The 11,595-nt window shown below is 38.2% G+C and overlaps 1 protein-coding gene across 1 annotated transcript in view; it reads left to right on the top strand.

Annotated features, from left to right (window-relative positions):
• Nucleotides 1-833, top strand: part of ublcp1 (ubiquitin-like domain containing CTD phosphatase 1) — a 3,541-nt gene extending 2,708 nt beyond the window's left edge. The window contains exons 8-10 of the mRNA XM_037687328.1: nt 338-454; nt 539-666; nt 806-833. Coding sequence (XP_037543256.1) covers nt 338-454; nt 539-666; nt 806-833 — 273 coding nt within the window. The remainder of the gene's footprint in view (nt 1-337; nt 455-538; nt 667-805) is intronic.
• The last annotated feature ends 10,762 nt before the right edge of the window (nt 834-11,595 follow it).

The following is an 11,595-nucleotide window of genomic DNA, read 5'->3' as shown; positions in this document are numbered from 1 at the left end:
TTTACTGTGTCCTTTCTCAACAAACTTTCGCTCTTATATGCTGGATTCACATTTTGCTATGTATTTTGTTAAGCTTCAAACTGTGCCCTTACTTGTTTTTATAGTTTCGACAAACTGTAAAATGCATGCAGTGGAAATAGTTTGTTTATAAAGAGCACAGTAATTTATGGAAATCCAGATAAATATCTTTAATATCTTAACTTGTAAGCATGATATTAGTGCATCAGTAGTCAATGCTAAATACACATCTGCAGGAATAACATGTTCCCCTTTGGTGTTTTTGTTTGATTTGTGAAAGGTGATAATTTTCTGTTTTTGATGGCATGCACATCTGCAGGTGAAGCCATTAGGTGTGATATGGGGGAAGTACGAAACATTCTACAACAGGAAGAACACCATCATGTTTGATGACATTGGACGAAACTTCCTCATGAATCCACAGAATGGACTAAAGGTAGTCTGGCCATTTTCTCATCTTAATTATCTCTGTTGTCTATGTACTTTTTGCCTAAATTTACCTTGTGTAAATGTGTGTTAGATCCGACCTTTCATGAAGGCCCATCTCAATAGAGAGAAGGACAGAGAGCTCTATAAACTGGCTCAGTACCTGAAAGAGATCTCCAAGCTTGATGACATCAGCGGACTGAACCACAAACACTGGGAGAGGTAGGCACGTGCATCAAAAATTACAGCAACTTTCACAGCTGGCTCATCAATGTAATACAGCACCAAAAACTACCCATTACAATATGCCAAATCCAGTCAAAAATCCCATAACAGTTAGTTCCTTTATGTGTTTATACAGGTACTTATCCAAGAAGCTGCACCATTGAGGAAGAACTCCATTATCTACAAACTCCTGGGCTAAATGTACCCCCCACCACCACCACTTTTCATTCTTACTAACATAATGCACACTCATGTTTGTCAGAGGTTTGTCTTTCTAAACCTAACTCAAAACTACACATCAACCCTGCAGTCACTAAAGCTCCAAGTCTCAGAATGATGTTTAATTCATAAACATGTTCTTTATTTAATCATAAACATTTTTATCCTATTTTCTCCAAATGTGACTGCTCTGAGGATGCAAACTTGAACCCAGCTGCCAGCCTCATGGTGGACAGACAACAAACACCTTAACTACAAGTATACATGATCGTTTACATCTGCTTTGTCTTCCAAATGGGTGGCAGCTTTGCCATATAAAGTTCAGTGAACTTTATTAAAAATTCAACATGTTCTTGTGAAGCTGTCAATCCGCTTTTGGTACTGAGAAAGACTAAACAGAACTGCCGACGTTTTCCTCCTCCGTGGGAAGCTAAAAGCATCAAGTTACAAAAATAAATGTTAAAGTTTTCTCAGTGACCAAGGAGTTATTAATAATTAAACATTTTGTAATGCCTGTTTTGGAAGCCCACTTTGTGGAAATTGTGATAAAGATTTATATAAACCCCTCAGAATTAAAAGCTGTCTCAATCTCTGGTTCAGCCCTGACCTGTCCAAGCTTATTCAACATAAACATCAGCTGTGGTGAAAAGTGAAGGCATCTAATACTACATGTGATTAGTAATCATACAAGGCAGTTAGAAACAAATGTATCCAGTCCATAAGACGAGCGAAAATTAACCACTTCAGAGAGCAACTTTTTACAAATAGTACCTACCTCAAAAACTTCTGGAAAATTATTAAAGCACTTGAAAACAAAAACATGCCCTCACATTTATCATCAGTAATCAAAACTGATGACATCGTTGTTGCAGACAAAACTGATTGTGTAAATGATAATACTCCAAATTCTTCAACAAATTCTCCTATCACCACAAACTGAATCAAGTCCACCTGCCTCAAGACGCTCCCCTCCCTTCCCCTCTCAGCTCGTACATTCATTCATTTAACCTTTATTTATACAGGTTAGTCTCATTGAGCCACGAGGACTCATTTACAAGAGACCTGTTGTAAACAGAAAACCACAGGTGAGGTACGCACAACAATAAACAGCCCCAAAAAAAAGCATCTAAAATGAAAAGTAGATAAGAGTAGTGATATAAAACAAAATAAAAACAAGCTACATTATAAAACGAGGTAAAATACTAAAAACAGGAACATGTCAGCGTTGATTTTTGCATTGAACTTAACTGTTTAAAATCCCTTAGAGAGGTCAAAGTGGACAGCTTCATGAGTCTGAGGTACTGACTGAGCTACTCAGTCTGGTCACCAACAAACCGGCTGCACTAGATCAGGTTGAACCTTTCTTTTGGAAAACTGGTGCTCATGTCATCGCAATCCCCATCTGTGACTTGTTAAATCTGTCCCTGCAAACCTGAGTGTTCCCCCAGAAATGGATATTCGCTGCAGTCACCCCACTGTTCAAAGGAGGTGACAATGCTAACTTTTACTGACCCATCTCCATCTTGCCATGTGTCTCAAAAATCCTTGAAAAGCTAATCAGCAACCAACTTATTGACCAACTAGAAACACACAATGCTCTCAACCCTCTACAGTTGGGATTTAGATCAGGACACAGTTCTAGCACTGCCACACTTAATGTTGTTGTCTGTGTGATTGATAAGAAAGAGAACTGTGCTGCTGTCTTAAGTCCTTCAACTCTATAGGCCACTCCATCTTGCTGGGAAGGCTAAGAGACATCAGACTGTCAGTCACATAGCTTGGTCCAAAAGCTACTGTTCTATGCAAACGCAATTAGTGAGGGCGGAGGGTCACCTGTCAGACCCACTACCCATTGGCAAAGGTGTTCCCCTAGGTTCCATACTTGGTCCAACTCTTTTCAGCATGACAGCTCAGTGGTTAGCACTGTTGCCTCACAGCAAGAAGGTCCTGGGTTCAATCCCCGGTTGGACCTGGGGTCTTTCTGTGTGGAGTTTGCATGTTCTTCTCGTGCTTGCGTGGGGTTTCTCCGGGTACTCCGGTTTCCTCCCACAGACCAAAAAACATGCACGTTTATCTGCCTTCAGGCCCAGGCCTCCCTTGCAAAAGAGATCTGTGATCTCAGTGGGATTTGCCTGGTTAAATAAAGGTTAATAATACCGTGCATCAACAGTATACCAAATTCTGTGAAAAACTGTTGTTCACACATATCTATACGCAGATAACACTATTATGTATACCACCAGTACCTCACTTAACTCTGCCCTCACTGCACTACAAATTAGTTTCAATAACATCGAGCACACTTTTTTCTAATCTACATTTAAAATTGAGCACTCTGGGGGAAAAAAGCATGATCTTTAACAGAAACCTCCCTCAAACTGTCTGCCCTCAGAAAATCCTGTCCTTGGATGGCTCAGAGATCCTGTTGGCCAGCAGATGCACATACTGTACCTTGTGATTTGGCTTGATTCTTCACTCTCGTACTCTCGTACAAAACTCACATCAGCACTTTGCTCTCCAAAGTCAAATCCAGAATAGGGTTCTTCTTCCAAAACAAATCCTCACTAACTCAACCTGCTAAACATCTTCTGGTAAAAATGACAGTCCTTCTGGTGTTCACCAATAGCGATGTCATCTGCAGAACCGCTTCCAAAGTTCTCCTTCACAAACTGGACACCCTGTACCATGCAGCCATTAGATTTGCCACCAGCACTCCCTTCAGCAATCATCACTGTACTCTGGTGAAATGGCCATCTCTTCACTCCCTCAGACAAACAAACTAGTTTCTGCTGATCTATAAAACCCTAACTGGTAAAACCCCATCCTACCTCCATTCATTACTCAATATCTGTAGCAACATGCGTACCCTCCACTCCAGCAGCTACATTATCCTATTTATCCCTAAAGCGCGCACCTCATCTGGTCAATCAATCAATCAATCAATCAATCACCTTTATTTTACCAGGTAGAGCCCGTTGAGATCGAGATCTCTTTCACAAGGGTGACCTGGTCAACTGGTCATCAGCACACGTCACAGGGTAATTGACAATAAGCATTTACATTTATCAAAAGAAAAAAGAAACTACTATCACGATAAATAAATGTTAACAGTTTGAAACCATCCGGATAAGACAGACTTCTGTAAACATTAAATGTAAAACAGACATCAGGTTAAGTATACAGAGTTAAAAGTGAACAAAGACATGTATATTTGATAAGTAGTGTTTTAGAAACATCTGCAATGGTCCATATTTTTGATAACATTATCTGATACGGTTGACATGAAGGATCTAGGCGAGATGAGTGTTGATAGTTTCAAATCTGTCTGTAAGTTGTTCCAGGCTGAGGGGACGGCGAAGCTGAATGCTCTTTTTCCTAGTTCAGTTCTGATCAGAGGAACTGACAGGAGGATTAGGTCATTAGAGCGCAGGGAGTAATGATTGTGTGATGTTTGTATTAGGGAGGTAAGGTATGACGGGACTAGGTTTAGAAGGGTCTTATAGATGAAGGATATCCAGTGAGTGTATCTGCGAGTGCTGAGAGAAGACCAGCTAGACTTGACGTAAAGTTCACAGTGATGAGTGCGATAACTGGAGTCAGTAATGAATCGAAGGGCACCATGATAAACTGAGTCTAAGGACTGTAGGTATTTTGATGCAGCACTCATGTACAGCACGTCACCATAATCTAATATCGGCATGAAAGTTGCAGCTACTAATGTTCTCCTGGCTTTACATGAGAAGCAGGATTTATTTCTGAAGTAGAAGCCTAGCTTCAATTTGAGTTTAGTGACCATTTTGGAGATGTGGATTTTAAATGACAGTTTATTGTCAATGTTGAAACCTAGATATTTGTAGGTGTAGACCATTTCTATTTGTTTTCCCTCTTGGGTTTCAATTTGAGGTGGGTTCTCTGGTTGCTGCTTTCTGTTTGATAAAACCATGATCTTGCTTTTGTCAGCATTTAGGACCAGTCTAAGTTTTTGCAGACGTGACTGGATAATATTAAAAGCGTCTTGAAGAGAGGTGAAGGCTTGGCTGAGGGAGGATGAACAGCAATAAATGATAGTGTCATCTGCATAATAATGGTGGGAGGCGTTTGACAGATCACTGCATAGATCATTGATATATAAGGAGAAAAGAATGGGACCCAAGACAGAACCCTGTGGCACCCCTTTCACAACATCTAGGAATGTAGAGGAGGATCCGGCTACATGGACAGACTGTGTTCTGTCAGTTAGATAGTTGGTGAACCAGGAGACTGCTAGTTTTGATAGACCAGAGTGTTTCAGGATGTTAGTCAATAGTCTGTGATCAACTGTATCAAATGCCTTGGATAGGTCTATAAATAGGGCAACACAGTATTGTTTGCTGTCCAGGGCATGTATGATGTCATTTAATACTTTGAGAACTTTAGTTACGGTACTGTGCTGTTTTCTGAATCCTGACTGGAATTGTGATAAAATATTATTTGATTGTAGAAAAACAGTTAGCTGATCACAGACAAGTCTTTCGAACAGTTTAGCAAGAATACATAATTTAGAAATTGGTCTGTAGTTGTTGATTGATTGATTGATTGACAAGTGGTTCACTAATGTCACACATTGATGAGGGATTTGAATAGTAAATGGTTGTTGTTTTTGACATAAGTGATTTTCTGGAGTGCATTTTGGTCGTCCATCATGTCAGTTTTCTGCTGCTAACAAGAGGAATCATCTACAACAAACTCTAAAACTAGCTTTTTTTGTCCCATTTGCATAGTTTTTTTTTTAACTTTTATTGCCAAACAAGAACAAGGCAAATTACATACAAACTATTTAGTCTTGAGGCTGGGTCATCTCTTCATCAGCAAAAGTAAAAACACATTTGGCATTTTACAGGGCTAAATTAAAACATAAACAACACCAAAAGAGCTTTATTTAAGAAAGTTAACAATAGGTCCTCACAGTCTTTCAAAGCTCTGAGTTTCAAATTGTAGTTGAGCCGTTAATTGTTCCATTATATATACATCTTATTTTTGGAATCCACTGATCAATAGTTGGTGGGTCAGGTTTCATCCAATTGACCGTGATTGTTTTTCTTGCCGTCATGAGGAGAATATGTATCAGAGAGCTTTGATCATGAGTGAGATGATCAGGGAACACATCAAGTAAAAAGACGACAGGGTCAAAAGAGTTTTGTACCTTCAATAATCTTTCCAGCACCTTCCCAGAAGCCCTGCACCCGAGGGCTATCCCAAAATATGTGGATGTGGTCACTCACAAGGCCACATTTTCTCCAACAGTCACCATTATTGTCACTCCCAGAAACAAATGTCTTAAATGGAGTTCGAAAAAACTTAATTTTGCATTTCAGATCAAACTCTTTCCACAGTTGTCTCCCGATTCCCCTGTGGCAACCAAAACAAATATTCTCCAAGAATCATCATACAAGTCCCGTTTGCGTAGTTTAAAAACTTACTGAAAGCATCACTTGATGACCGCTCGCTGCACATACTTTGAGCTATTTCCTCTTTGATCTCTGTTGTTACTCTGGTACCATGAAACCTGTCTGTTATCATTTCACATGGTCTGTACACTTGGTGTTTGATTGTCAGTTGTTTATATGTTGTCCGTCTGGTGTTCTTCCACTCCTGTACTTGCTGCCTCTTGGCCAGGTCGTCATTGTAAATGAGAATTTGTTCTCAACTGACTAACCTGGTCAAATATAGGTTAAAAAAAACAAGAGCTGTCAAAGATGCTATTCTTAAAGCTATAATTTAAACTGGGTTCTGTGGAAATCGTATCTGTTGTAGATAATTCTTTAAACAACATCAGTTTGGCGAGAAAGAGATTAATTCTGATTAGATCTGGATTGATGTTTTAAAACCACTCAAACCTAAAAAAAAAACAATTCATAGCAGTTGATGAGAATACTATTTTAGAAACATTTTTACTGACATCAGTTTTGAATTGCACTGTTGTGTACATAGTACACTGTTGCTGATTGCACAAATAAAGCACAGAAAACAGCAGCAACTTGGAGCTCTTTGTAGCCTGGGGCCGTACCTGCGGTATCATCATTTTTCAAAAAAGGTTTTGAACCTGAAGTTATTTAAATATAGGATGTATCCACTTTGGTCTTGAATCTGCTTGGACCAGCTGTTTGCTCATGAATCTTGTTTCTCCAAACTGAAGTTATTCCAAGAGTTATTTACAACAGATAAGATATTTACTCTTAATCTTTCCACATAACCTCACTTCAGAAGTTATGAATTGCTTTAGGCATTATTGAAATGTCTGCCATGATCATTTTGACATGCAGCGTTATGCAATTATCCTTCAAGCTACTGGGAGTATAACAATTACAGAATGGTAACACATATCAGTGCTGCTGACTAGTGCATGCTTTGATAGGATCAAAATAATCTCTTGTTTATGCAGGCGTCATTTCATACAGACCTGCATGTTGGATTGTGATACATTTTTATGATAAGCGTATAACCAAGTCTCCATGACTGAAGGGGAGTTTGTATATTTTTGCCCACAAAAGTATTTGTACTGTTATGAGCATGTTATTTGTACATGATGACTCTGCCACATTGCTGAATACAAAAATACTTTTTTTGTTGTTCATTTTAATATTATTGTTCATTTTTGTTGTTTCATGAAATTTTGAGTGGATTGATTGTTTTGTTTGTAGGACAGTCATTATATGATATATTTCAATTTTGGCTTATGAAGTATGTCAAAACTTGTTACAATTCTATGCTAAATTATAAATAAAGAAGGAGGTTTTAGTACATGTTTTGTTTAGCTTAAAAGAAATTAAACTTATATCATGAAAAAATGTCTTTGTTAACATTTTTTTTCATGATCTTCCTGACAACCTGGTTCTAATAAAAAGCTTTTTTTTTATTTTAACATAGTTTGTGTTTGTTGTAATTTAAAATAAGAAACACAATTGTGATATTTTACAATTACGGTGCATCCCCAGTTTCAAAAACATGGGATCATTGTGTAAAATGTAAAAAATAAAAATAGATTGCAATGATTTGCCAATATCACAAACCTGCATTTTATTTGCAATGGAACATAGTAAACATTTCAAATGGTTTTTTTAAGGTAATTCTGAAATGTATGTCTGTAACATTTAAAAAAAAAATGGGAACATGGTCATTTTTCACCACTGTAAAACATCCCCTCCTCTAGTGAACTGAGGAGAGTTGCCAAAATATTTAAAAGTAAATACTGTCCGATTCTTGTCTGATGTAAGATTCTAGTTGTTCAACACTCATGGGTCGTCTCTGCTGGATTTTTTTAAATGTATTTATTTTTATTTATTGCTAGATGCAAGTATATGTTGTTCTAAAACCTGTATATACTTTTTACATTCATGGTGCCTTTTGAGATGTGTAAGCTGCCCATGCCAGAGGCACTAATGCACCCCTACACCAGTGACGTGCGGTGAGCTTTGTGACAGGTGAGGCATCGACTCGTCTGGAATCGGATGCTCACATATATGAACCCAAAATAGAAGCTTATATTTCAATTTAGCCTTTTTTTTTTTCTTTTAAAAAATACATTAATTATGCTTGAATCAACACCCCTCTATTTTTAAATAAATTTAAAAAAAGCATGTACTTTTATTTTAAAATGAATAAGATTGGAAAAATTATGAGTTTAGAAAAATCCTTTAGTTTTGAGAGATGATCTTCCACTCCCGCCCTTTTACACAACAGAAGAACGCACAGCGACGTTTCATTGTCCCTATGGGGCAACACTGCCCCCTATCGGTGTGACAAGGTACTTTCTGCCTCACCCTGTGTATTTTAACCGTGCATTTATGACCAATTAGAAAGATGAAATATGTCACACACATTCATTCAATATATTAGACTGTAGAACATCAGCATGTGCAGCACATGTGTAAACATGTATATTGGTGATATAAAGAGTGACAGCAATGGGCACTTCATATATTGTATATTTCACAGCGCCACCAGAGGCGAGCCACAGCACTTCACTGCTCCACCCCGTGCATTTCTTCCATGTTTGAACAGGCAATGCGTTAATTTAGCAATTTTAACCATTGAAGTGTTGAGAAAACAGTTTTATAGAACAGTCAATTGGTCAAATGTATTTTCTCTTATCATTGTTAGTATTTTACTTGTCATGATGACAGGTGAGGCTCTGCCTCCCCTGACTGCACATCACTGCCCCCAACAAAGTAAACTGAGTGCTGATGCCAGACTACCTCTTTTGTACAGAGGATGTGGCACCCATGGCTTCCAAAAATAATTTCAAAATTGGATTTGTCTGACCACAGAACAGTTTTGCACTTTGCCTCGGTCCATTTTAAATGAACTTTGGCTCAGAGAAGATGGCAGTGTCTGGATGATGTTCATATATGGCTTCTTTGCCAGTTTTAATCTGTATTTGTGAATGGCACAGCAAATTATTAATTTTTTTCGGCTGCTCCCTTCTTGAGGGCTCGCCACAGCGAATCAACTCGCACGAAGACTTGGCGATTGTTTTCACGCTGGATGCCCTTCCTGATACAACCATAGACCACCGAACTACCACAGCCCTCTGTGTGGAGCAGAGAGCTGGGCAACTGGGGGAGCAGATGGTGGGGGTTAAAGGCCTTGCTCAAGGGCCCAGAATGGGGCAAATGAAGGTGGAGACAGGTGTTGGTGTTTCACCTTTCCCACCCACGTTTTGATGTTGTCAGTCAGTGGAGTAAAACCGGCAACTCGCCTTCTCTAACCTCTGAGCCACCACTCCCTATGCAACTGTATTTTTTACAGTAAACTGTATTTACAGACAATGATTTGTGGAAGAGTTCCTGAGCGCATGCAGTGACGTCCAGAACAGAATCAGAATTTTTTTTTTTATGCAGGTCTGATCTTTATCAAGATCGCAGGCATCTAATATTGTTTTTCAGCATTGTCCTTTAAGCAAAGTGGTTTCTAGATTCTTGAAATCTTTCAATATTATTATGAACAGTAGAAGATGATATATTCAAAGTTGCCCAATTTTCTCCTATGGAATATCATTATAAACATGTTCCGCTACTTTTAGACTCAGTTTTTCACAGACTGGTGAACCTCAGCCCATCTTTACTTCTGAGAGGTTCAGCCTTTCTGAATTGCTTTAATATTATTATAATTAACCCTTTTTGTTGCAAAGTACTCCATCAGCTGTTGTTTATTCATACCACTTACTTTGACAACCTTCTATTGCCCATTCCAACTTTTTTTTTTTAGATGTTTTGCTACCATCAAATGTCAAGTTTAATGTTTTTTTTTTTTTTTCTAAAAATAACACAATCTTTAGTTTATTTGTATTTGTTTATTGTGTTCCATTATGATTAAAATGTGGGTTTATGGGATTTGCAAATCATTGCATTTAGTTTTTATTAATATTGTACACAACGTCCCAACTTTTTCTAATATGGTCTTGTATTAACAGTTTTCTATTTTGAACTGAAACGACTTGAAATCTTTTTGAGACGAGCACAAAATGCCAGTAATGACAAAAGTTAAAATGCCCATCATTTTTATTATGAAATGTAAATTAAAAAAAACTTTTCAAAGACAGTTACAAATAAGTTAAAGAGAACTTGAGGGGAAACAGTCTTCATTTCAGTTGTTTATAAAAATAAATGCTTAAACAATGTTCCATACAATTCTCAATGAAGGCTCAATAAATACTGTACATGTATACTCCTGCTTCACTTTGAGCATAACTTTTAACTATGTGTGAAAACAACAAATAAAAAACATCACATTAGAGGGGATAGACTTCTGTCTCCTTTGACTCGATTCTCTCAAGATGGCCGAGCAGTAACAGAAGTTAGCAAATCACATTATTTTTGTTCACTCTGGGAAAACAAACAAAATCAAATAAATTATATTAGATATTTTATATTATCCATAAACAGAACGTTAAGTTTAACCCCATTCAGAGCTTCGGTAACTAAAACACTTACTTGCACTCACTCCAGTGGCTCCATGGTCCCATGGTGTGCTTGTCCTGAGCTCGCACACAAATAGTGTACTTCTTGGACTTGATACTGACCTCGTATTTGGTTTCCTCAATGACGTTATTCTGCAAAAAATAAAAGTAAAAAGCTGAAATCATTCAAGACCAAGAAATCTAGTAAAAAAAAAATCTTATGCCTTCTGGTTTGCCTTACTGTTATGGGCTTCTCACTGTTACAGGAGTGTCCAGGGTGGACAACCTTGACCTGGAAGTGGAGGCCAAAGAAGGTGCAAGGCTTCTCCCAGGAGTCAGGGTAGTCCCAGCTAAAAACCTGACCACTGCTGACATGCAGGTTAGGGAGTTTGTCTGGCCTTACTAGACAGAAAACAGGAATTAGTTGAAGAAAAGAAAGGAAAGCTGACAAAAGTCATGAGTACACATAATAAAGGGAACAACTTATGTCCACACAACCCTTGAAGAAAGCCTCAAGTTGCATCAATTAAAATATATTTTGAACCAGTTTTTAAATCACTGAACAGTTCTGCCCCATTCTTATCTTGCTGATCTGCTGCAGCCATATGTCCCACAGCGCTCTCTGAGGTCAGCAGACCAGATGCTTTTACTGGTTCCAGGCACTCGTTTTAAGCTCTGAGGTGAAGGGGCCTTCTCTGTTGAAGGTCCAAAACCGTGGAACGACCAGTGGTGGGATGTAACTAAGTACAAATACTTTGTTGCTGTACTTA

The sequence above is a fragment of the Nematolebias whitei genome, chromosome 14 (genome assembly GCF_014905685.2).
Source record: "Nematolebias whitei isolate Nwh7 chromosome 14, NemWhi1, whole genome shotgun sequence".
Classification (NCBI taxonomy): Eukaryota; Metazoa; Chordata; class Actinopteri; order Cyprinodontiformes; family Rivulidae; genus Nematolebias; species Nematolebias whitei.
This window is presented reverse-complemented; position numbering and strand designations above follow the sequence as displayed.